Source organism: Pseudorasbora parva, chromosome 22 (genome assembly GCF_024679245.1).
Source record: "Pseudorasbora parva isolate DD20220531a chromosome 22, ASM2467924v1, whole genome shotgun sequence".
NCBI lineage: Eukaryota > Metazoa > Chordata > Actinopteri > Cypriniformes > Gobionidae > Pseudorasbora > Pseudorasbora parva.
In genome coordinates, this window is record NC_090193.1 from 16,874,681 (window position 1) to 16,900,692 (window position 26,012).

Consider the following 26,012-nt stretch of genomic DNA (forward strand, 5'->3'; position numbering starts at 1 on the left):
CTTACATGACAACGAGATGCGTTTACCCACTTAGCCATTGCACTTCGGACCCGCAATATTCCCGGAACATTGTCGGGTAGCCTGTGTGAAAGCAACCACGTCCCGGGATTGATTACCGAATTGAACCCGGGTCGGGGACTTAGTAACATTGCGGGATTCGACCCAGTACGAGCGCTGTGTGAACAAAAGCCAAAACTAATGCCGCACCCTGTACGTAGTTATCGTGCGACTCCTAGAGCTTGTTTTTTCATTAATACAACCCTGCAGTGCCAGAAGAGCTAGTCGGTGTTTTAAACGCAGAGAGTGTTCGGATACAAAAGAAACTAAAATGAAACATGCAGAAATGTGCGCAAACTGGACACAAGTCGAGACCACGGAGCTCCTTACTATCCGCGCTGAAGCTGAGATCCCTCGCCATTATACATCACATCAGGATGTCACTTGTCAACTCGTTCCGGGACCGTTACGGGTTGTGTGTGAAAGCACACATATTACGGTATTTCGCTGGCAGTGTGAATGGACCAAATCTAGCGGCCCGGGAACAAATGCCGGGTCGCATTATCCGTGTATTTGCCGGAATCGCAGTGTGAAAGGGGCTTTGGAGATCTCTTATTTTACCTTGTATTTGTATGGTTTAACTTTTGGCATTAGCCATTATCTGAACTATTGCCTCTAGTGGCCAAAAGTTGTGTTGCAAGTGCACACCTGAAACCAATGCAACTATAAGTAGTGCTTGATCCTGTCTGTTTGTTACCAACACCCAGATGAAGGCCAATGGGCCTACCAATAAAGGTTTTTTTTTTTTTTAAACTTTTGCATCCTATTGAGTGCCTGGACTTTTGGAATTTTTTTTTTCCAAATTCTTTTTCATCATTATTTGAAGGTTGACTTTTTTGTATTAAAAACACTTTTCTTTTATTGGTTGGATGAAATATGCAATTTTTTGGGGTTTTCATGAGCTGTATGCCAGAATCATCAGTATTAAAACAATAATAGACCTGAAATATTTCAGTTGGTGTGCAATGAATCTAAAATATATGAAAGTTAAATTTTTATCATTACATTATGGAAAATAATGAATGTTATCGCAATATGCTATTTTTTTGTAATACGTATATATGGAATATACAAAGTGTCTGCTCTGTAAAATAAATTATGTTTTCAATTATGTTTTCGAGAATGTGTGTTTTGCAACACTTTTTTTTTAGTTTATAGTGTTATGTGAAAAAAACAGACATAAGAAATAATTGTTGAAAGAGCTTTTATTTTCAGAGACAGTTTTTTTCACACAAAAACAACAACAGTGAGTGTCTTTAGATGCTTTTTAAGTAACACTTGTTTCCTTGTTCGTTGTCATATCACAAATGATGTGCATTAACATTTGTTTTAAATTCAGTGTGTGCATGTGTTTGAATACTGTCGCACAAAGCTCTGCCTTTAGTAAGTACGGTGTGAAGTGGTGGTTTGCTTTATTTGGATTTTTGGTCCACCAGTTGTGGTCGTGTGGGAACCCCCTGTGGAAACAGTGTGAGATCCACCTGAGGAAACAGTGTGAGATCCACCGGATGAGCCAGAGTGAGATCCAGCTGAGGAAACAGAGTGAGATCCACCAAAGGAGACAGAGTGAGATCCACCTGAGACTGAGATAGATCCACCTGAAAGGCAAAAGAGAAAGAGTCATGCTTAATGTAAAACATGCCTGAAACTGACCATACCAATAATAGGCAAAGATAGATTTTAATTACCTGGTATTTGAGTCCTGGAAGAGTAGGAGGAAGAAGAAAAAAATGAGTGAAGCCATTCCATGACAAGATAATGTAACATGATCCATTGAGCATCACTGTTTTTAATTTGCATTAAATTTGACAAATAAATGGACTTACTTGATGTCCTGATTTTCCAGGAGGCTTCTGTAGGTGGCGATCTCCTGCTCCAGACGGCTCTTGATGTCCAGCAACATGGCGTAATCGCGTCCCTGTTGCTCAATGCTAGCCCGCATTTGACTCAGCTCACATTCCAGCATGTTGATTTGGTTCTGGTAGCCTGCTAGCATAGAGCTGTACCTATTCTCTGTTTCTGCCAATGAGTTCTCCAGCGCCCCTTTCTGTTTAAACAATGAAGACAAGCACAAAGATCTTAATAAAGCATGTTTGGTCTGATTTCTTCAAGTCTTATGTCACTGTTTCCTGCCTTTGAGAGTTATCGCACTCTACAGTCCACTTGTGTCTCACCATGCTGAGTTGAGACTGTAGCTCAATCTCCAGACTCTGCAAAGTGTTTCTGAGCTCTGTGATCTGTGACCTGGTGGTTTGTATGATTTCTGTGCTCTGGGCCACCTCTTTGGTCAATGGTGCCGTCTAAAAGAGAGACAAAAACACCATACATCACAATCCAGGCAATACTTCAAGTGACAAGCTGGAATAATCAAATTAGTTCAGTATTTCAGTAATAACTAGTATTTAGAACTTTATTTTTCTTTTGAGTTCTCAAAACTGACACATTTTAAGTAACCTTAATTGTTTTAAGTTTTATGAACTAGTTTCTTTTAATTTAGACTAACTTAAATGTGACTAAAACTGGGCTGGGATTTCTATTTCTACCTTTTTTTGCCATGACACTCAAAACAAACAGTAGCTTAAATGCCAAAAATATAAGTGTTTTTATATATGGAGAGGACACTACAGGAAACTGATACAGTTGTCCTGGTGAGGATGACAAATATTATATTATTTATTACATATATATAGCAAGAGCCATCAAAGCATTTTGTAACCAATTAGCAAGGTTAGTTAAAGCTAGTCAAGTTTCCACTACACTGTAAAAAATTATTTAGAAAAAAAGTTACCTGCCTTAAAATTTTGAGTTCATTGAAATTGAAATTTTGAGTTAAAACAATGAACATTTTTTGAGATTCGACAACCTTTATTAAAATATTATTAAAAGATTTTTTTAAGCATGTTGGGTAATTGTGTGTGTTATTTCTGATGATGCAGTGAAACATGCCAAATAGTGCTATTTTCATGATTTATCAAATTTTTTATGTGGTTCAGATACAAAAATATTTTGAGTTTCTATTTATTAAACAAATTTCCTTCATTGTATCAACTCAAATTTTTAATTTCAATAAACTCAAAATTTTAAGGCAATCAGGTTACTTACTTTTTTAAGTTAAACCAACAAAAAACAACCAATTTTTTTTACAGTGTACCATTTGCGATTACATGATATTTATAAGCTTATTCAAATTAGCCTACTCAAATATGTCAAGTTCAGAGAAATTTTAATGAATGATTACAAAATAGAAATCTGCTTACTTAAACATTTCTTAACTTTAAAAATTGAGATAACTAATTGAATTATTCTGGTTTACAGTGTGGTTTATTATTCAGTCAAATGAGGGGCTTTAATGTATAAAGGCAAAGTATGTTTTACAACCAACAGATTTAATGAGACAGAAGAGGTCTTACCTGGTTTTTAAACCATTCTTCCTGTTCCCTGCGGTGTTTCGTTATGATGGTTTCGTAATGAGCACGAATATCCTCCAGAACCTTGTTCAGGTCTTGCTGAGGAGCAGCATCAACCTCTACGTTCACTGTGCCTGTCAGCTGAGACCTCAGAGCAGCCAGCTCCTATAATATAATATAATATAATATAATATAATATAATAATATAATATAATATACAAAAATGTAATGATCAGTCATGATTCTTTGTATGAAACTTCTACAAACCTCCTGGTGGTTCTTCTTCATGAAGGCCAGCTCTTCCAGCAGACTCTTGATCTGACTCTCCAGGTCAGCCTTTGTCAGGTTGGTCTGGTCCAGCAAGCGACGCAGGTTAGCGATGTCGGACTCCACGCACTGGCGCATCATCACCTCATGCTCAAATCTGATTGGTGGAGAGGTCACACAGGGTATTAAACTCACCAATCAATGTTTAAACAGTTTGGGATCTGTAGGACTTTTAAACATGCTTTTTTTATTTTTTTATTTTTTAAGTCTCATTTGTTCACCAATGTTGCATTTATTTGATTAAAATAATTGATATTTTAGTTTTTACTTTAGTTTATATATACATATACAAACACTTATGTCTAAGTTAGTGGTCAACACTGTTTAACTTACTTCATCCTGAAGTCATCAGCAGCCAGTTTAGAGTTGTCGATCTGCAGGAGGATGTTGGCGTTGTGGATGGTAGCATTTTTAATCTGAAAGGTAGAATATTGATATATTAATTGAATACATTAGAGCATATAAAGATACAGATCATCAGAACCTGAAGTGATTATCTGCAGTCTGTTTTTAGCTTTATGCAAAGAAATGTCATTAGAATGTTCTGCTCATGTGTCATTCAGAGATCACTGTACCTTGTCCTTCAGGTCCTTGATGGTGTTCCAGTAGGCGCTGTAGTCTCTCTGTGCAATCGGCCCCTTCTTATCATAGTACTCGCGGATCTGCCTCTCCAGAGCGGCATTGGCGACTTCCAGGGAGCGCACCTTCTCGAGGTAGGACGCCAGACGGTCGTTCAGGTTCTGCATGGTGGCCTTCTCATTCAGCTGGAAGTCCCCAGTACCGCCTCCAGCCATTAAGCCTCCTGTATATCCTCCTCCACCAAGTACTCCACCGTATCCTCCACCGTATCCTCCACCATATCCTCCACCGTATCCTCCACCATATCCTCCACCGTATCCTCCACCGTGTCCTCCACCGTGTCCTCCACCGTGTCCTCCACCGTATCCTCCACCAAAACCGTATCCTCCACCACCACCTCCAATTCTGGAATGCAGCAAGGAGGAAGAGATGCGGGTGCTTCCACCAAAACCACCTCCATGCACGCTGAAGGCTTTATGCGGAAAGCCTGACGAACTGCCCCGACTCTTGGTGATTATAGACTTTGAAGTCACGGTCTTGGGACCTTTCGAGGTCGTTGAGCGAACTGAGACCGACATGGTGGCTGGATATTGAGATGAGATGAACCCAGAGAGGACACTACAGGAAACTGTTAGAGTTGTCCTGCCGAGGATGGCACAAATGATCCCGGCTTTGACCTCTTATAGAGATGGAGATCCAGGGCGGCTCCTACACTATGTGGGTAGGTGAGGGAGGTTGGGTGTGTGTGAGATTTTGTGTGTGCCAGACCCAGCTGTCACCACCAGCAGAGTTGAAATGTAAAGACCAGTGTTCAGGCTCCACCCTAGTGAGGAAACTGCAAAAGAATTTTGTACTCCTGAGAAATACTCACCCTTCAGACTACAATGGAGGGAGTGCAATGAGACAACTAGGCTTTCGACACACACTGTGTGTGTATGTATCTGTGTGTGTGTGTGTGTGTGTGTGTGTGTGTGTGTGTGTGTGTTAATGTTCAAGTGCTTTGTGCCAGTGGAGGAATCCCTTTGACCGTTAGAGGCAGAAATAGGAGGCTCAGCCTGTCATAAAAGGATATTTTATAAATTCACCATTTTAATAAAGAAGGATTTGGCTGACAGGTAGATCCCTGAGGTGATGTGAGATCATCTGAGACAGTTTCACCACCCATTTACAGGTCATCTGCTTGATTACTTAGATGACCAGTTTGATTATTTTCTTTTTATATTATTTAATTGTATTTAATTAAAAAAAGGTTAATTGTAATTGTATTTATATTTTATTTCATGTAAATAGTGCATGTGTGCTGGGGTGTAAGTACAGAGAAATTGTACTGAAATTGGCATTTTTAGGGGAAAAGTGCAAAGATTTACACTTTAAGTAGTTAAAACTAAACAGTAAACTTTTAAAAAATTTTATTTTCTTGAGCATTGGTTATAATTAAAACCTGTGTGGTGGGGAAAAAGATAAATATTGAAATATTTTCTTACATGAAAGAATCTCAAAGTTGTGCTTAGTTACACTTAATCATGGTTTTATTACAAGGGTGCATACATGTGTTTCATTAATATGTAGGCTACATTTTCTTAGTTTCCTTGTAATAAAACTTATTTTCTGTATATCTGCATCTGAGAGAGAGAGAGAGAGAGAGAGAGAGAGAGAGAGAGAGAGAGAGAGAGAGAGAGAGAGAGAGAGAGAGAGAGAGAGAGTTGTTATTTCGCACAAGGTGGCGCTGTGAGCGCACAAGATTCAGCTACTGCCATCCATTATTAATTAATTATATTAGCATAGATTCAACGAATGAGAACAGATGAAAAATTAAAAATTGTGTATTTGCATTGTGAAAGACGTAGTTACTTTAAATAAAAGTCTCTAAATACAACTCTTTAGGTGTGGTCAAAAAGTGTAATTTGGTGTAGGCCTAGCCTATAGCAAGCTTAAAATGTCTAAAAACTTATTTTTTTATTATCTGTTTGTAGATTCGTTCTAGCAGTATTGAAAATGTACTACCTGTGAAAATACTAATCTCCAAAAGGCAAAAGCTATCGTTCATCCTTGCCTAATTGTAACCTAATCATTTACTTTCATACACTAGAGGGCGCTGGGCGCACATTTGATTCAATAGCAGCGCTGATCCCCGCAGCTCTCGCCGGGTGCGGTGGCGTGCGCCTGTAATCCAAGCTGCTGGGAGGCTGAGGCTGGCGGATCGCTTGAGCTCAGGGGTTCTGGGCTGCCGTGGACAATGTCGATCGGGTGTCCCTGCTAAGTTCGGTATCGATATGGTGTTCCTGGGGGAGCCCGGGACCACCAGGTCGTCTAAGGAGGGGTGAACCGGCCCAGGTCGGCGACGGAGCAGGTCAAATCCCCCGTGCCGATCAGTAGTGGGATCGCGCTTGTGAATAGACACTGCAGTGCAGCCTGAGCGATACAGCGAGACTCGGTCTTTTGTGTGCAAAGCTGTTCTGTGGGTGGTATCTGTCACAAATCTCAGCAACAACCAAATGCACACAAAATAAAACCTTTACTGGCCACATTTAACTCCAGGCCAGTCTTTATTTGGTTCAGTGACGTTATGTTTTTGTCAAGAACATTAATTTATTTTCAAATTATTTGATAAATTCATGTCATATATCAATGTATTCTCTAAAAAAACTTTTTGGGGAGATTTTTTTTTTTTTTTACTACATTTATTATTATTATTATTATTATTATTATTATTATTATTATTATTATTATTATTATTATTATTATTTAATTATTTTGAACCCACAAATGGCGGGTGGTGCAACTGAACAAATTAAATTGGTGTGCCATAAATAAATAAAAATGAAAACTAAATAATATGGCATAATTTTAGGTTTGAACCCTTTCATTTCAACAGATTTGATAAATATCAGTTGTTTTAAAGATGCTGAGATCATTAGGAAAACTTTTGTCCAGCCATTTGTATATTCTCAAATAGCTCTTTTATTATTTAATAAATAAAATAACATTCAATTAAGGTAATAACAGTAAAAACGATAATGCATCATCCAGAGGAGCCCAACCGATTGTTGGGTTATGAAAGGTTTTGTAGATTGCTCTCAAATACTATCAAAATCTGCTAATTTCAAGTATTTGGTACAATTTCCATGTCAGGTGGTGCAGCTACAGTATACAACTATTTGATAGTACATAAAATACATTTACATTTTTTAATCATTTTTTTAAACATTTTATTTAAAAGAAACAAACTATTATTTTAGATTTTAGAAAAATCATATAGTACACATTGAATAATCTAACCAGTTGAAAATATATAGGCTATATAATGCAAATGATTCATTCATTGAAATGAATTCATCTTGACTCTGGGATGCTGATGAGATAAAACTGATGAGGAAGATTATTTAAAAGGCAATCTTTAGTCACAGCAATGATAGTCCTGCAAGGGGATGACTTCGCAGCCTTAGCTAAATTAAGTATACATGATACTATAGTAATAATCTGAGATGTCATCGCTGCAGAATTTCAACGGTATCAACATTTACTCCATATGACAATATTAGGTCTCATGTATGATTACGGAGATGAGTGGGTCCTGATACATGTTGCCTTATTCCAATAGAGTTTAGAATGTCTCTAAATGTCAATCCCAATGGGTCTTTTTCATTGTCTACATGGACATTAAAATCACCAACAATTAAGACTTTATTTGCAGCCAGTACTAACTCTGATAGAAAGTCAGCAAATTCTTTGATAAAGTCTATATATACAGTAGTCAGCACAAATGTCAAACAGGATTTATCATTTACATTATAACATTACTTAAAGCACCAACACTTTAAATTAATTATATTTGAAACTATAGACTTCTGAGTAATATGGAAGGTATTATTATATTAAATCAACACCTCCCCCTTTACGTTTCAGATGCGGCTTGTGTTAATAACAATAATCTTGGCTAATTTAAAGTAATGCAATCATCAGGTTTTTAGCCAGGTTTCTGTCAAACACAGCACACAACATTATCTGTAATCATATCATTAACAATAAGCACTTTTGGGGAAAGGGATTGAATATTTAGCAGCCTGAGCTTTATCATCTCTTATTCTGCATAACATCTGTTGTGCATTTGTTGGACATCAATTACATTTTTAGCGTTAAATATTTTTGATGTTTTAAAAAAAAATGTCTCTATCCGATAATATCTAGGTCTGTACGTGTTGAGATTTATCTGACTTCTGTGATGTGAGACAGCTAGCAGACAGTCTGTCTGCTTCCTAATCTGGTCCCCGGTTTGTCAAGATGTAGCTCTAAGAATGTGCTAAATTACTAGAATGAAGAGCAGCACCAGGAAGGATTGATACCACGGGGATATTAATAGCACTGCGGATTCAGTTCCCTTGATCCTTCTGATGGCCTGAGGCAACATCGCGATCGGGGGAAAAGCATACAGTAGGTGTCTTGGCCAGGGTTGGGCCAGCGCATCCTTGTGTTTGGTGAAATATATTGAGCAGTGAGCATTGTTGTAGTAGTTCGTGTAAATGAAGGAAGAGGACACAAGGGTTGACTCGACTGCTGACGGATATATTTATACTCAAAAACTCCACAACATCCACACAACAACGTGGGACTCTTATTATGAACAACTCCTTGTAAACACTTCCGGGTTACTGGCTTCCGGTTTCCTCTCGTGCTTCTCTCGCGTCCGCAGTCCTTTTCTCTCGTCAGCAGTCCGTCTCTCGTCAGCTTCCGTCTCTCTTCATTTGTGGGTGAAGGGACCATTCCCCTGGGGGAATGCCGCCTCTGGATAACATATGCGGACCCAGATTCAGGATGCCTGGCACGTGAGCCACTCTCAAGGAGCTCAGGTTGTGCTCTGCCCAAAAAAGGAGGTGTTTTGCCATGGAGTGTAGAGCGGCTGATTTCAGACCACCCTGGCGATTTATATAGTCTACATCTGACATGTTGTCCGAATGAAGCAGGATGTGGTGACCCTTTTTGTACGGAAGGAAAGTTCTCAGCGATAGAATTACCACTTTCATCTCTAGACAGTTTATGTGCAGCCTTTTCACTGATTCTGCCCATTGGCCAGAGACCGGCTTGCCCTCATGTATAGCGCACCATCCTAAGCTGGTCGCGTCTGTCGAGACCACTTTCCGTTTTGTAATTGTACCCATCATTACGCCTGTCTGGTACCAGGCAGTCGCTTTCCAAGGAGCCAGAGCTTTGACACAGCTGCGGTTCACTTTGATGCGAAACTGACCTGATCACCATGCATGAACCGGAACGCGGGGTTTCAGCCAGTGTTGAAAGGGGCGCATATGCAATAGACCCAGTTTGAGTACTGTTGATGCTAAGGCCATAAGACCTAGCATCCTCTGAAAACGTTTGAGAGGAACGCAAGCACCAGGTTTGAATGACTTCACCATGCTCTGAACGGAGAGGGCATGCTGAGACGTAAGGTGCGCTCTTATCTGTATTGAGTCTATGACCATCCCCAGGAAAGAGATTTTCTGGGTTGAAGACATCGAGCTCTTAGCGGTATTGATCCTGAGACCCAAACATTCTAAATCTGGGGTGTCAAACTCAGTTCCTGGAGGGCCACAGCCCTGCAGAGTTTAGCTCCAACTCTGTTCCAACACATACCTCTAGTTTTCAAATAACCCTGAAGGACTTGATTCTGGATCAGGTGCGTTTAATTAGGGTTAAAGCTACACTCTGCAGGGCTGTGGCCCTCCAGGAACTGAGTTTGACACCCCTGTTCTAAATGGTTGAGGAGCCAGGACCTGTTGGTTATCAACTGTGTCTCTGACTGGGCTATAACAAGCCAGTTGTTGAGGTAGTTGAGTATACACATCCCTCTTTGCCTTAGACCTGAGCTAGACCTGCGTCCATGCACTTGGTAAAAGTGCGAGGTGCCAGGGATAACCCGAACGGCATGACTGTGTACTGATAAGCCTGACCCTCGAAGGCGAATCTCAAGAATGGCCTGTGGTGGGGGGCTATCTGAACGTGAAAGTATGCATCTTACAGATCGACAGTGAAAAACCAATCCGCCGGGCGAATGTGCGTGAGGATTTGTCTCACTTTCAGCATCTTGAACGAGCGCGTCATAAGCGTTTTGTTCAGATGTCTAGGATGGGTCTGAGACCGCCATCCTTTTTCGAGACGAGGAAGTAGCGACTGTAAAAGCCTGACTCGCTTATTGTCGGGTGTACGGTTTCCACTGTCTGACTTACGCTGCTTCTCACCGAGATCTCGACCACAGAGCGAAAGCGCGGGGGTCTGCGAGCGAACTGTTGCGAGTAACCTCGTTTTATTATGTTCAACACCCAATTTGATATTCCCGGAATGGCCTATCAGGCCTGGGCTTGTGAACTTTGGCGTCAATTTGCGCCGCGTTAACCAATGAGGAGCCTGCTTGCTGCTGTCACGTGGTAAAGTGATGTGATGAGCAGTGATGCCAGTAACGCGTTACATAGTAACGCGTTACTCTAATCTGACTACTTTTTTCCAGTAACGAGTAATCTAACGCGTTACTATTTCCAAACCAGTAATCAGATTAAAGTTACTTATCCAAGTCACTGTGAGTTACTATTTTAGTCATTTTCCTTTGTAAAAACCGACAGCTTATCAAAGTTCTCAGCCCGAGGGCTGGAGCCGTGGCAACTGCTGAATGTAACTAATAAAGTAACTTGTAATCTAACTTAGTTACTTTTAAAATCAAGTAATCTGTAAAGTAACTAAGTTACTTTTTAAAGGAGTAATCAGTAATCAGTAATCAGATTACTTTTTCAAAGTAACTGTGGCAACACTGGTGATGAGAAACCCTGCATATAATTTAAAAATACCGTTATTTTGCCACTAAATGTAGTTTCAATGCTTTTCAGTTGATAATGTAATTGTTTAAAGCTAAAATATGTGGTTTACTTATAAAGACAGTGCCTATTTAAAAATAATACTCTTGCGTTTTTGGAGTTGTGAGATCCAGCGATCACCGGGCACTCAGCACTCGTTAACCCCGGCGAGAGCAGCCTTTCCTCGGCCAGTCCTTCTTGCGTTTGCCGCTGGCTCGGATGTCTTTTGTAGAGGTTAAACATGACAAATAATTTGTCTTGTGTACATATAATGGGCGAGCTTTGGTCCAATTAATCTGATGTTGCCTACCAAATCATTTTGACTGAGGGCAAAGGGAAGTTTCATAACGCTATATTTTATTTAAATATGCATATGCAGTGAAGATAATCCAGGTAGTGCGTTGGCTGAACCACATGTGTGGCTGTTAATGCTTAATATATATTTTTTTGAAAATGAAAAGAGGCAGAGTGGTGTTTTAGGACATATTTCACCTGGAGCGCCTTTAACGCGAGTCTATTTCGCTTCAAATGCTCGATTTCTATACGCGTCCAATTTGCTGCGGATGCGTGAATGGATTCAAAATGTCCACGCGTCAAACTAGACACGGTAGACGCGATTTTGATGCTCAATTCGCGTTTGGTGTGAACGCAGCGTTAGTCTCAACCAAGCGGTAACCTCCCACAATCTCTCTTGAAGCCAATACAGAAGAACTGTAAACTGCAATTCATAGACTGGCCACTAAGGACAGGCTCCAGATGTTAAAATTCCCAAATTTACAGCAGAAAAAACATGTTTACAGCCTGGTACAAATTTTGGTTTTGGTCTATACGGCTAATTTTGACCTTCATGACAACTGTGAGGGGGGTGAACTTTTTTATAACTCATTCATTCACGTTATATAAAGCCTTAAAGTTCTGCATAATTAAGAGCGCGGTTACTTTGATTGACAGGTGGAAAGCTATTTATCTGCCGTCTATAGTCATTGCGTCACCGCCCACTTCCCGCCTTTTTGCCCATTTTCTGTTATCTGGGAGTGACTCACAATGATGCGCTGGCAAGATGGCAACGCCCAGCTCGCCCCTACTTTAAACTTCAGAACGGCTTATCGGAATCCTATGGGTGACATCACGGACACTACGTCCATATTTTTTTACAGTCTATGGTCTCAACACCCCTTTATACTATTCGGTATACTTCTATTCACATAGTTGCATATTTTCTTTTCTCAGCTGCAACAATTATCTCTACAACATATAACCTTTATTTTCTTAAGATTCCTGACTCTGCTGAAGAGATTATTCTGTCCTTTTTTTGACAGCAGATCTTTCCTATGATAATGTTCACTTTTAAGTCTTAGTGGACAGGATATCCTAACTGATCTTGTAACTGTTCCATGGACACCTGCAAAAGATGACCTCTGTTTATTCTTAAAGTTCCCATCTCAGTTTCTACTTGTTACAATCTTGAATGGTGTTGATGTTTCTTCCTGAACTGTTCCAGTGGTCTTTGAAGTCCTAATCCACACTTTCTGTTAAGGGGTGGATTTCCCAAAAGCATCGCCCCAGAGGAAAAGAAAATCTGAAAAGAGTTTCATTTATTTCTCCTAGACAACTTTAAGATCCATATGACACCAAACTGAGACAAAGGTTTATTTCTCTTGTGTCTCAGGCTTTTCTCTGGAGCAATAAGATGCACTAAATCTCAATTTAGTCTCCTTTTAAGTTTCAGAAGAGATCTCAACAAGCTCTAATATAATGCTCAGAGTTTCTCAACTTCTGTGTCTCTTTGTGATCTCAGACAGAGAAATCAGAGAGTTCTCTCCATGAACTCAATATACTCTCATCCCAGCTTCAATTCATGCATCTCATGCTTAACTCAGATAGAGCAAAGGAAGAGATTTCCACAAGTGCTTATTGAATTCTCAGACTTGGATCACTTGGTTGTTTCATATATATGATATCCACATGTTTTTTTTAAATATAATGTATTACTGTATGAATAAATTAATTGTACATCTTTTGTTTTAGGCTGCAAAGACCCTCTTCTTTTAAATTATTTTCTATAAATGATTTGAAATATTTCACTGCATGTAATTCAGTAAAATAATTTTATTAACCACACAAAACGCGTTGTAAAATAAAAAAAGAGTAATTTATTGGTAACTTGAGAGCAAAGAAATTATAATTTCAACATTTCAGATGTATCAAAGTTTAACTGCCAAAAACTCATATCATTAATAAAATTAATGTTGTATATTCAGATGTATGCATCTTCTCATGTTAGCCCCAAAGTGACCTTTTTGTATGACAATAGGTTGAACTAGAACAGTTGAGATGGCATCACAGTAACTGCGGTTACTCAATGCAATCTGTAATTTGTGCTTTCTTTTCTTTTATTCTTGCAGCTTACGTCATGCACTGTAGTGCACTGGATGGTTGGACACCGGTTGAAAAAAGTAAGGTCAAAAAAGCCTTCATAAACTAATGCCGCATCAGGGCCACAACACTGTAAATATCGGATGGGACACACAGAGACATTTGTTAAAATGACAATGTTCACAAAAAGTCCTTTTTTTTCAAATGATGTATGTTGGCGTCAGAGACTCTGTGCTTCTCTCGCGTCCGCAGTAACAGAGAGTTTATTGAAACAGAGAGTTTATTGTTGTGGAATATACACAGTGTATGCTCTGTAAAATAAATTACATTTTCGAGAATGTGTCCCCCATGTGTTTTGCAACATTTTAAATGTTAGTCCATACGTGTTATGTAAAGAAAACAAAACACACATAAGAAATTGTTGAAAGTACTTTTATTTTCAGAGACAGTTTTTTTTCACACAAAAACACAACAGTGAGTGTCTTTAGATACTTTTAAAATAACACTTGTTTCCTTGTTCGTTGTCATATCACAAATGATGTGCATTAACATTTGTTTTAAATTCAGTGTGTGCATGTGTTTGAACACTGTCGCACAAAGCTCTGCCGTTAGTAAGTACGGTGTGAAGTGGTGGTTTGCTTTATTTGGATTGTTGGTCCACCAGTTGTGGTCGTGTGGGAACCCCCTGTGGAAACAGTGTGAGATCCACCGGATGAGCCAGAGTGAGATCCAGCTGAGGAAACAGAGTGAGATCCACCAAAGGAGACAGAGTGAGATCCACCTGAGACTGAGATAGATCCCCCTGAAAGGCAAAAGAGAAAGAGTCATGCTTAATGTAAAACATGCCTGAAACTGACCATACCAATAATAGGCAAAGATAGATTTTAATTACCTGGTATTTGAGTCCTGGAAGAGTAGGAGGAAGAAGAAAAAAATGAGTGAAGCCATTCCATGACAAGATAATGTAACATGATCCATTGAGCATCACTGTTTTTAATTTGCATTAAATTTGATAAATAAATGGACTTACTTGATGTCCTGATTTTCCAGGAGGCTTCTGTAGGTGGCGATCTCCTGCTCCAGACGGCTCTTGATGTCCAGCAACATGGCGTAATCGCGTCCCTGTTGCTCAATGCTAGCCCGCATTTGACTCAGCTCACATTCCAGCATGTTGATTTGGTTCTGGTAGCCTGCTAGCATAGAGCTGTACCTATTCTCTGTTTCTGCCAATGAGTTCTCCAGCGCCCCTTTCTGTTTAAACAATGAAGTCAAGCACAAAGATCTTAATAAAGCATGTTTGGTCTGATTTCTTCAAGTCTTATGTCACTGTTTCCTGCCTTTGAGAGTTATCGCACTCTACAGTCCACTTGTGTCTCACCATGCTGAGTTGAGACTGTAGCTCAATCTCCAGACTCTGCAAAGTGTTTCTGAGCTCTGTGATCTGTGACCTGGTGGTTTGTATGATTTCTGTGCTCTGGGCCACCTCTTTGGTCAATGGTGCCGTCTAAAAGAGAGACAAAAACACCATACATCACAATCCAGGCAATACTTCAAGTGACAAGCTGGAATAATCAAATTAAACAAATTAGTTCAGTATTTCAGTAATAACTAGTATTTAGAACTTTCTTTTTCTTTAGAGTTCTCAAAACTGACACATTTTAAGTAACCTTAATTGTTTTGAGTTTTATGAACTTGTTTCTTTTAATTTAGACTAACTTAAATTTAACCAAAACTGGGCTGGGATTTCTATTTCCAGCATTTTTTGCATGACACTCAAAACAAACAGTAGCCTAAATGCCAAAAGTATATATATATTTGTAAGCTTACTCAAATTAGCCTACTTAAATATGTCAAGTTCAGAGAAATTTAAATGTATGATTACAAAATAGAAATCTGCTTACTTAAACATTTCTTAACTTTAAAAATTGAGATAACTGATTGACTTATTCTGGTTTACAGTGTGGTTTATTATTCAGTCAAATGAGGGGCTTTAATGTATAAAGGCAAAGTATATTTTACAACCAACAGATTTAATGAGACAGAAGAGGTCTTACCTGGTTTTTAAACCATTCTTCCTGTTCCCTGCGGTGTTTCGTTATGATGGTTTCGTAATGAGCACGAATATCCTCCAGAACCTTGTTCAGGTCTTGCTGAGGAGCAGCATCAACCTCTACGTTCACTGTGCCTGTCAGCTGAGACCTCAGAGCAGCCAGCTCCTATAATATAATATAATATAATATAATATAATATAATATAATATAATATAATATAATATAATATAATATAATATACAAAAATGTAATGATCAGTCTTTGATGAAATGTATCAGAAATGCATCAGATCAGATTCTTTGTATGAAACTTCTACAAACCTCCTGGTGGTTCTTCTTCATGAAGGCCAGCTCTTCCAGCAGACTCTTGATCTGACTCTCCAGGTCAGCCTTTGTCAGGTTGGTCTGGTCCAGCAAGCGACGCAGGTTAGCGATGTCGGACTCCACGCACTGGCGCATCATCACTTCATGCTCAAATCTGATTGGTGGAGAGGTCACACAGGGTATTAAACTCACCAATCAATGTTTAAACAGTTTGGGATCTGTAGGACTTTTAAAAATGCTTTTTTTAAAAAAAAATTTTTTAAGTCTCATATGTTCACCAATGTTGCATTTATTTGATTCAAATAATTGATATTTTAGTTTTTACTTTAGTTTATATATACATATACAAACACTTATGTCTAAGTTAGTGGTCAACACTGTTTAACTTACTTCATCCTGAAGTCATCAGCAGCCAGTTTAGAGTTGTCGATCTGCAGGAGGATGTTGGCGTTGTGGATGGTAGCATTTTTAATCTGAAAGGTAGAATATTGATATATTAATTAAATACATTAGAGCATATAAAGATACAGATCATCAGAACGTGAAGTGATTATCTGCAGTCTGTTTTTAGCTTTATGCAAAGAAATGTCATTAGAATGTTCTACTCATGTGTCATTCAGAGATCACTGTACCTTGTCCTTCAGGTCCTTGATGGTGTTCCAGTAGGCGCTGTAGTCTCTCTGTGCAATCGGCCCCTTCTTATCATAGTACTCGCGGATCTGCCTCTCCAGAGCGGCATTGGCAACTTCCAGGGAGCGCACCTTCTCGAGGTAGGACGCCAGACGGTCGTTCAGGTTCTGCATGGTGGCCTTCTCATTCAGCTGGAAGTCCCCAGTGCCGCCTCCAGCCATTAAGCCTCCTGTATATCCTCCTCCACCAAGTACTCCACCGTATCCTCCACCGAATCCTCCACCATATCCTCCACCGTATCCTCCACCATATCCTCCACCGTGCCCTCCACCGTATCCTCCACCAAAACCGCATCCTCTACCACCACCTCCAATTCTGGAATGCAGCAAGGAGGAAGAGATGCGGGTGCTTCCACCAAAACCACCTCCATGCACGCTGAAGGCTTTATGCGGAAAGCCTGACGAACTGCCCCGACTCTTGGTGATTATAGACTTTGAAGTCACGGTCCTGGGACCTTTGGAGGTCACTGAGCGAACTGAGACCGACATGGTGGCTGGATATTGAGATGAGATGAACCCAGAGAGGACACTACAGGAAACTGTTAGAGTTGTCCTGCCGAGGATGGCACAAATGATCCCGGCTTTGACTTCTTATAGAGATGGAGATCCAGGGCGGCTCCTACACTATGTGGGTAGGTGAGGGAGGTTGGGTGTGTGTGAGATTTTGTGTGTGCCAGACCCAGCTGTCACCACCAGCAGAGTTGAAATGTAAAGACCAGTGTTCAGGCTCCACCCTAGTGAGGAAACTGCAAAAGAATTTTGTACTCCTGAGAAATACTCACCCTTCAGACTACAATGGAGGGAGTGCAATGAGACAACTAGGCTTTCGACACACTGTGTGTGTGTGTGTGTGTGTGTGTGTGTGTGTGTGTGTGTGTGTGTGTGTGTGTGTGTGTGTGTGTGTGTGTGTGTGTTTATGTTCAAGTGCTTTGTGCCAGTAAAGGAAATCCCTTTGACAGTTAGAGGAAGAAATAGGAGGCTCAGCCAGTCATACGAGGATAGAGATTTTATAAATTCACCATTTTAATAATAAAGAAGGATTTGGCTGACAGGTAGATCCCTGAGGTGATGTGAGATCATCTGAGACAGTTTCGCCACCCATTTACAGGTCATACAGATCCTCTTGAGTAGGTGACCAGTTTGATTATTTTCTTTCTCTTTTATTTATTTTAAATTGAATTAAATTGATTTTTTTTATATTATTTAATTTTATGTTTATATTATTATGTTTATATATTTAATTTGATGTATTTTTTATTAATTTTTTTTAATAGTTTTTATTTTTATTTTTTTAATCTAAATGGTGCATGTGTGCTGGGGTGTAAGTACAGAGAAATTGTGCTGAAATTGGTGTATTTACCTATGGGTACATTGCCAACATTTTTTTTTTATCAAATTAATGAGACAGAAACATGAGGTCTACACTTTTAACTCAAGTAGTTAAAACTAAACAGTAAACTATTTTTGTTATTTCGCACAAGTTAATATATTCTGATTCTCACCTCACATGTGAATAGACACTGCATTGCAGGTTATTCTGTGAACTTTAAACTGAACATAAAACAAAGCATTGTTGGTAGTAAAATGAAAGGGTCCAATATACAATCTGTACTAGCTAAGTCATTTTAGTTGCGAGAGGAATTCATTATGGAGATTGATTCATTGTATTAGCATAGACTCAAACGAATGAGAACAGATGAACAATGAAAACTCTTGTGTATTTGCATTATGAAAGATAATTACTTTAGGCCTAAATGAAAGTGTCTAAATTAAACTTTTTAGGTATGGTCAAAAAGTGTGATTTTGTGTAGGCCTATTGTATACTTAGTCAATTCACTACATGTCACACACAGTCACTGCATGCGAATCACTGCATGCTATTTATTTTTATTTATTTTTTAATGAAAAAAAAAAATTTTTATTATCTGTTTGGAGATTCGTAGCCTACTAGCAGTATTGAAAATATACCCAAAAGCTATCGTTCACTCTCGCCTAATTAACCAAATCATCTGCAATGTAATATGCATTTCTATATACAAATAAACTAGAGGGCGCTGTGCGCACATTTGATTCAATAGCAGCGCTGATCCCCGCAGCTCTCGCCGGGTGCGGTGGCGTGCGCCTGTAATCCAAGCCAATCCAAGCTGCTGGGAGGCTGAGGCTGGCGGATCGCTTGAGCTCAGGGGTTCTGGGCTGCCGTGGACTATGTCGATCGGGTGTCCCTGCTAAGTTCGGTATCGATATGGTGTTCCTGGGGGAGCCCGGGGCCACCAGGTCGTCTAAGGAGGGGTGAACCGGCCCAGGTCGGCGACGGAGCAGGTCAAATCCCCCGTGCCGATCAGTAGTGGGATCGCATTTATGAATAGACACTGCAGTGCAGCCTGAGCGATACAGCGAGACTCGGTCTTTTGTGTGCATCTTATTTTCCGTTTTGTTTCAACGTAGACGAGTGTAGGCTATATAATTTATTTGTTGCGTTAGTTTGCACTTAGTAAAATAGTGCTACTTCTAAGAATTATGGAAATGTGACTTCAGGTTTGCAGTAGCCTGCCCTACAGTAGGCTACTTTTCAGTAAGCCTATTAAAGAGGGCTAAATTGCAACTTTGATAACGTGGCATCAAATAGATCAGACAACAGAGCTTTTAGGAGCACAAAACATAACCTCTGACCAATAATAATGATTTAAAAAAAACATGTACCCTTGCGAAAGGGAAATATATCTACCAATATATTACATATATTATTATAATATATTATTTTCCAATATAGTAGGCTATATATTGGAAATACATGGAATAATAAATTGATAGTAAATATATTATACAATATATTATATATTCATGTAGTATATTGCAGTATTGCAAAATATACTAATGATTGCTGCTTTCAATATATTGCAATATATTGAACATAAATATTTAATATATGTTTATAGTATAATCTCAAAATATATGCAATTTTATATTTATAAATATCTGCCATATTGTATTTTGATTTACAAAACCGATTCCAAAAAAGTTGGGGCACTGTACAAATTGTGAATAAAAACCAGAATGCAATGATGTGGAAGTTTCAAATTTCAATATTTTATTAAGAATACAACATAGACGACACATAAAATGTTTAAACTGAGTACATTTTAAGGGAAAAATAAGTTGATTTTAAATTTCATGGCATCAAAATCTCAAAAAAGGCCATGTTTACCAACGTGTGGCTTCCCTCTTCTTTTTATAACAGTCTGCAAACGTCTGTGGACTGAGGAGACAAGTTGCTCAAGTAATGTTGTCCCATTCTTGTCTAATGGTGGCTTCTAGTTGCCACAGTCCATTTTAAATGAGACTTCTGACGCTTCTGAAACATGTTTGGATATGGCTTCTTTTTTGATCTAGAGTTTTAGCTGGCAACGGCAAATGGCACAGTTTTCACTTGGATTGTGTTCACCGACAATGTTTTCTGGAAGTATTCCTGAGCCCATGTTGTGATTTCCATTACAGTAGCATTCCTGTATTTGATGCAGTGCCGTCTTAGGCCTCGAAGATCACGGGCATCCAGTATGGTTTTCCGGCCTTGACCTTTACGCACAGAGATTATTCCAGATCCTCTGAATCTTTGGAAATATTATGCTCTGTAGATGATGATAACTTCAAACTCTTTGCAATTTTTCTCTGAGAAACTCCTTTCTGATATTGTTCCACTATTTTTTGCTGCAGTATTGGGGGAATTGGTGATCCTCTGCCCATATTGACTTCTGAGAGTCACTGCCACTCTGAGAGGCTCTTTTTATACCCAGTCATGTTAACAATTGACCTAATAAGTTGCAAATTTGTCTTCCAGCTGTTCCTTATATGTACATTCAACGTTTCCGGCCTCTTATTGCTACCTGTCACAACATTTTTGGAATGTGTAGCTCTCATAAAATCCAAAATGAGCTAATATTTGGCATGACATTTCAAAATGTCTCACTTGCAACATTTGATATGTTATCTATATTCTATTGTGAATAAAATATAAGTTCATGAGATTTGTAAATTATTGCATTTTTATTGTATTATTGTGTCCCAACTTTTTTGAAATTGGGTTTGTATATGGGAAAATGTGTTAACAATATGCAGATATAGTGTCACGTATGTTTAATATATTGTAGAATATATTTTAAATATATGTACAATTATATGGAAATATATACATGAAATATATGTACAGTGTTCAATATATTGTGGAATATATTTTAGAAATATGTAAAATGATATGGAAATATGTATAAATGAAATATGTACATATGTGTTCAATATATTGTGGGATACATCTTAAATATACGCAGTAATGTGCACAATGTATGTGTCACAAATCTGCTCTGAGAGACACAGGTTGAGGATCCAACTTTATTTAAAGGGTAATCCACAATCGTAGTCAGACAAAATGCAAAAGTTCATATACAGGCAGTCCAAGCCAGGAGACAAGACAGGAGACAAGCAAAATGGGTAATCCACAGAGCAGGCAGGAAGTCCAAAAACCAAGAGACAAGAAACCAGGGATAACACAGTGCAGGATGGAGTAAACATGGTGTATGGTAATGAGGTGAGACACATGTGTAAACAGTGAGTCTAAATGAGTCTGGGCAAAAGATGATGGATAAAGAGACACAGATGAGGGTCACGTGTGAGACATTGGCTGCGTTCAAAAACCTAGGCAGCTAACTCGTTGCCTCGCTGCCTCATCAGACAATGACTCTGCAGGCAGCGATTTGTGCATGAAACTAATTTCAGACAGACTTCTAAGGCAGTGTAATAGTTTAATGATCTACAGCTAAATATAGAGAGAGCTTTGGTGAGAACTAAATACATTTAATTACTACATTAGTAATTTCTAATGACATCAGAAGTGTAATGCTGGTTAAAAAAAAAAACGTACATTTACACACAAACTGACCAGCAAACGCAACTTCTGGACGCCATCTTTTTCCCCCAGCTCAACTGTCACAAGCACAGGATTGTGGGATATCAAAGGACCGGCAGATATGAGGGTCTCTCAGGATGCAGGAAGTGAAGCAAACATTAGATTAGGACGTGGCTTGATGCCTTCCTGCCTTCAAATGTAACCTCCGAAGGCAGCATATAATTAATGTTCCAGTCTATGGTATAAATCCATTATTTAACATTAGTACATTTCTAGCGATAAAGGTAACAGATAGCTCTTTCCAGTTATTATAAACTTTTTGTAACCAGCAAACAACTGAAACTGAAACAGAACCTAAATAATCAAAACCACTTCTGGACAGGACTTTTTTCAGTCAGGAAGTTTTCAGTTTTCAGATTTCAGTCATGAAGTTTGCAGATTTCATTATACTTACTACTGTGATGATTTACCAGAATGTTTTTTGGTGGTGAAAGTGCTGTGACACCCAGTCGACAACCTCTAAGCCTGATTGCAGCAACTTATTTCATGCTCTTTTTTAAGATGTTAAAACAGAACTGGAGCAAATTAAACATAAAATCTCAGCATCTGAGCAAAAATAATGCCACGCCTAAGTCTGGTATTCATGTATAGACATAGTTCCAAAAGTTTGTTTTCTACTATTTTTATTTTATTTTTACGTTTCACTCTTTTGTACTCGTCTCTTTATGAAGATTATTACAGCTCATTACATGACTTGTTACATCCTGCAAATCACATAAATGTAAATGTATAACAAATTTGTGGTTAATCATAGCCAAATATAGCCATTAAAGTGCCTTTTCATTTATGAAATATATGGTATTAAACATACACAGAGTCCTCTGGGTTTCATCTCTTTGAACATATGTTTTGTGCATATTCCTCTAGACATTTTCTTTTATCCACACAATTGCAATTGTTTATGAAGGTCAAAGGTTTTTGCTGATAAAGAGGAAGTCAATGGCCAGCCAGCTTTTTTTTTTTTTTTTGACCTCCACTTCACCACTTTTTGTGATGGATCTGTTGCCAGGCAACGTAAAAATATTGTGAGCCTGTTATGGAACAAACCTATGAGTTCATATCCGCCATAGTCTTTTCTAGTAATTTTCAGTGAACATATGAATGTGGTACATAAATATGATATAAGGACTGTGATTAGGTTTATTTTGTTTTGATGAGTATTTGACTCATCTTATATTTAAAATTTAGACTGTGCTAAGATAAAGATAAACACAACAATGATGTAAAAGTTATTCTTGACAGCAGCTTTATTTTCAGAGACACACAAAAATACAAATACGAGTAACATCCATTTGTCTTTCCGTAACACTTGTTTCTTTGTTCTCACAAATAATTTCAAAAACCAAATGTATGTGTCTGCCTCATAAAGTAGTGTGGTCTGCATTTAGTTGAAGGAATGCTGTGTCTGCTTGATAATTGTTCCTCCACCTGTGGTGACGGTGATGGTTCCACCTGAAGGCAGAGAGAAAAAGAGTCAGTATTGCATAATGTATAGCATTGACTGACTGTAAAACTGACCATCCCACCACAATGTGCAAAGAGAGATTTCACGTACCTGGTATTTGAGTCCTGGAAGAAAAATAAATAAAAGATGCATTAGTGAAGTAATTACAGAACAAGAATATGTAACATGATCCAGGCGCCACTGCTTTTGACACAAATTATAAAAAAGGAAATGGACTTACTTGATGTCCTGATTTTCCAGGAGGCTTCTGTAGGTGGCGATCTCCTGCTCCAGACGGCTCTTGATGTCCAGCAACATGACGTAATCGCGTCCCTGTTGCTCAATGCTAGCCCGCATTTGACTCAGCTCGGATTCCAGCATGTTGATTTGGTTCTGGTAGCCTGCTAGCATAGAGCTGTACCTATTCTCTGTGTCTGCCAGTGAGTTCTCCAGCGCCCCTTTCTGTTTGAGTAATTAAGACATGCAGAAATAAGTCACTATGTATTTTGTGTTCTGTGAAAGAAAGTCAAATGGATTGGAAAGAGAAGAGGGAGATAAATTATGACAGAATTGTCATTGTGGGGGTAAACTATGCCTTTTTACACATGCTTGGTTTCAGAAAAACATCAACATGCAAAGTCCACAAATGGACCCTTCAGACGTTATAAATGGCTTCTCCTCATTCCTTTCCTTGCACCTCACCTACTATTTCGGATTTAGAGGGCTTCATAAAATAAAGGGTTCTTGACATATCTCCCACTCACCCTCCTTTCCCTCTGTTTTTCGTACATTTTGCCTCCCTTTCTGTATCCTCTTCTTGGCCTGCTTCCTTAACCTCTTGTGTAAAATTTTCCTGCCCTTGGTTCAGATAACGAAATCCCCCCTCCTCCGCCTCCCTCTACAGTTCCTGCATTCCACTTGTGTCTTACCATGCTGAGCTGAGACTGTAGCTCGATCTCCAGACCCTGCAAAGTGCGTCGCAGATCTGTGATCTGTGTCTTGGTTGTTTGTATGGTCTCTGTGCTCTGGGCCACTTCTTTGTTCAAACCTGCCGTCTAAAAGAGAGACAAAAACACACAATATGAATTCAATTACTGAATATTGTAATCTGAGATGTACTGATTTACACACTACTATAAGATATGAGCTAGAATATGTGGTTTATTATTCAGTGGTGCAAGGTCTTACCTGGTTTTTAAACCAATCTTCCTGTTCCCTGCGGTGTTTCGTTATGATGGTCTCATAATGAGAACGAATCTCGTCCAGAACCCTGTTCAGGTCTTGCTGAGGAGCAGCATCAACCTCTACGTTCACTGTGCCTGTCAGCTGAGACCTCAGCGCAGCCAAGTCCTGTAAACCCACAAGGCTCAAGCATCAGTTCACGGATTTCATTCACAAGTTCCAAAAACAACCACATGCAAGCTACAAACCTCCTGGTGGTTCTTCTTCATAAAGGCCAGCTCATCCTGCAGACTCTCGATCTGCATCTCCAGGTCGGCCTTTGTCAGGGTCGTCTGATCCAGCAAGCGACGCAGGTTGGCGATGTCAGCCTCCACAGACTGCCGCATTACCAACTCATGCTCAAATCTGATTGGTGGAGAGGCAGAAATGGGAATAAACTCGCCAATCATGTTTTAAACATGACCTAAATGGTCTTTTAAGATGCTAAAGCTACCAAAATCTGGTTATGGAGAAATATCATTTGAGAGAACTTACTTAATCCTGAAGTCATCAGCAGCCAGTTTAGAGTTGTCAATCTGCAGGAGAATGTTGGCGTTTTGGATGGTAGCATTTTTAATCTGTAATGAAAAGTAAATTGAATAAATATGCAGGAATATGTCATCAGAGAACTTTGTGAGGACAGTATGCATTATGTTTCAAGCATTCTCAATAGGTTTATAATCCAAAGTCTCTTATTTAGCAACTAGAATAGTCCACTAGAATTTGCTGGTCCTGTGTCATAATCATTGAGAGATCACTGTACCTTGTCCTTCAGGTCCTTGATGGTGTTCCAGTAGGCGCTGTAGTCTCTCTGTGCAATCGGCCCCTTCTTATCATAGTACTCACGGATCTGCCTCTCCAGAGCGGCATTGGCGACTTCCAGGGAGCGCACCTTCTCGAGGTAGGATGCCAGACGGTCGTTCAGGTTCTGCATGGTGGCCTTCTCATTCAGCTGCATGTAGTCAGTGTTCCCAGTAACTGTGTGTCCAGCGCTGAATCCTCCACCATATCCTCCACCATATCCTCCACCGTATCCTCCACTGTATCCTCCACCATATCCTGCACCCAAACCATATCCTCCACCACCTCCAATTCTGGAGGAAGAGATGCGGGTGCTTCCTCCAAAACCACCTCCATGCACGCTGAAGGCTTTATGCGGAAAGCCTGACGAACTGCTCCGACTATTGGTGATTATTGACTTTGAAGTCACGGTCTTGGGACCTTTGGAGGTCGTTGAGTGGAAAGAGATCGACATGGTGGCTGGATGCAGAGATGAGAAGAATGCAGAGAGGACACTACAGGAAACCGCTAAAGTTGTCCTGAAGAGGATTGGTGTCTTTGAGCGCAGCTCTGTCCTCTTATAGAGATGGAGCTCGAGGGCGGGTCCTGCACTCTGTGGATGGGAGGGGGGAAGGAGGGTGTGTGTCAGACCCTTCTGCTACCTCCCGCAATGTTGAGACTCAGGGACCAGAGTTCAGTTTCCACCCTAGTGAGGAAACTGCAATGGAATGTCTCTATGTCTGTATGAACTGCACTGTTCATGACTACCCTTGAGATTTCAATGAAGGGAGTGCAAAAAGGTTTTCAGAACTTTGACACACATAGAAACACACACAGGCACACGTGCACACACATGCAAGTGTTTTGTGAAAGTTTTCCTTTCCCTGTCAGTTTGGGGGGGGAAAAACACTTGACCGGTAATGTGAGGATACTTTTAAAAGTAAGGATTTATTTTTGATCAAGCA

The 26,012-nt window shown here is 39.4% G+C and overlaps 3 protein-coding genes across 3 annotated transcripts; all 3 read right to left on the reverse strand.

Annotated features, from left to right (window-relative positions):
• Positions 1 to 1,437: 1,437 nt before the first annotated feature.
• On the reverse strand, positions 1,438 to 4,948 carry LOC137057830 (keratin, type I cytoskeletal 19-like). Its single transcript, XM_067430897.1, has 9 exons — positions 4,750 to 4,948; positions 4,367 to 4,677; positions 4,125 to 4,207; positions 3,732 to 3,888; positions 3,468 to 3,629; positions 2,232 to 2,357; positions 1,884 to 2,104; positions 1,746 to 1,759; positions 1,438 to 1,586 (listed from the first exon to the last, which is right to left on the reverse strand). The coding sequence occupies exons 1-9, from the start codon at positions 4,946 to 4,948 to the stop codon at positions 1,438 to 1,440; spliced, it is 1,422 nt and encodes a 473-aa protein (XP_067286998.1).
• Positions 4,949 to 13,886: 8,938 nt separating this feature from the next.
• On the reverse strand, positions 13,887 to 17,134 carry LOC137057826 (keratin, type I cytoskeletal 13-like). Its single transcript, XM_067430892.1, has 8 exons — positions 16,589 to 17,134; positions 16,347 to 16,429; positions 15,954 to 16,110; positions 15,637 to 15,798; positions 14,961 to 15,086; positions 14,613 to 14,833; positions 14,475 to 14,488; positions 13,887 to 14,384 (listed from the first exon to the last, which is right to left on the reverse strand). Exons 1-8 carry the CDS (start codon positions 17,132 to 17,134, stop codon positions 14,191 to 14,193), a joined length of 1,503 nt encoding a protein of 500 aa, XP_067286993.1. The 3' UTR covers positions 13,887 to 14,190.
• Positions 17,135 to 22,825: 5,691 nt separating this feature from the next.
• Positions 22,826 to 25,609, reverse strand: LOC137058334 (keratin, type I cytoskeletal 19-like). The gene is made up of 8 exons (XM_067431577.1): positions 25,031 to 25,609; positions 24,763 to 24,845; positions 24,477 to 24,633; positions 24,235 to 24,396; positions 23,976 to 24,101; positions 23,288 to 23,508; positions 23,158 to 23,171; positions 22,826 to 23,054 (listed from the first exon to the last, which is right to left on the reverse strand). The coding sequence occupies exons 1-8, from the start codon at positions 25,520 to 25,522 to the stop codon at positions 22,987 to 22,989; spliced, it is 1,323 nt and encodes a 440-aa protein (XP_067287678.1). The 5' UTR covers positions 25,523 to 25,609; the 3' UTR covers positions 22,826 to 22,986.
• Between the last annotated feature and the right edge of the window lie 403 nt (positions 25,610 to 26,012).

What these genes read in the sequence shown, in the direction of transcription:
- LOC137057830 (XM_067430897.1), bottom strand. Translation starts at nt 4,948, where the DNA reads ATGTCGGTCTCAGTTCGCTCAACGACCTCGAAAGGTCCCAAGACCGTG. An exon ending in TCAAGGACCTGAAGGACAAG is followed by an intron (nt 4,208 to 4,366) that starts GTACAGTGATCT and finishes TCTACCTTTCAG; the next exon opens with ATTAAAAATGCTACCATCCA. An exon ending in AAGAATGGTTTAAAAACCAG is followed by an intron (nt 2,358 to 3,467) that starts GTAAGACCTCTT and finishes TCTCTCTTTTAG; the next exon opens with ACGGCACCATTGACCAAAGA.
- LOC137057826 (XM_067430892.1), bottom strand. Translation starts at nt 17,134, where the DNA reads ATGTCGGTCTCAGTTCGCTCAGTGACCTCCAAAGGTCCCAGGACCGTG. An exon ending in TCAAGGACCTGAAGGACAAG is followed by an intron (nt 16,430 to 16,588) that starts GTACAGTGATCT and finishes TCTACCTTTCAG; the next exon opens with ATTAAAAATGCTACCATCCA. An exon ending in GCTGATGACTTCAGGATGAA is followed by an intron (nt 16,111 to 16,346) that starts GTAAGTTAAACA and finishes TCCACCAATCAG; the next exon opens with ATTTGAGCATGAAGTGATGA.
- LOC137058334 (XM_067431577.1), bottom strand. Translation starts at nt 25,522, where the DNA reads ATGTCGATCTCTTTCCACTCAACGACCTCCAAAGGTCCCAAGACCGTG. An exon ending in TCAAGGACCTGAAGGACAAG is followed by an intron (nt 24,846 to 25,030) that starts GTACAGTGATCT and finishes TTTTCATTACAG; the next exon opens with ATTAAAAATGCTACCATCCA. An exon ending in AAGATTGGTTTAAAAACCAG is followed by an intron (nt 24,102 to 24,234) that starts GTAAGACCTTGC and finishes TCTCTCTTTTAG; the next exon opens with ACGGCAGGTTTGAACAAAGA.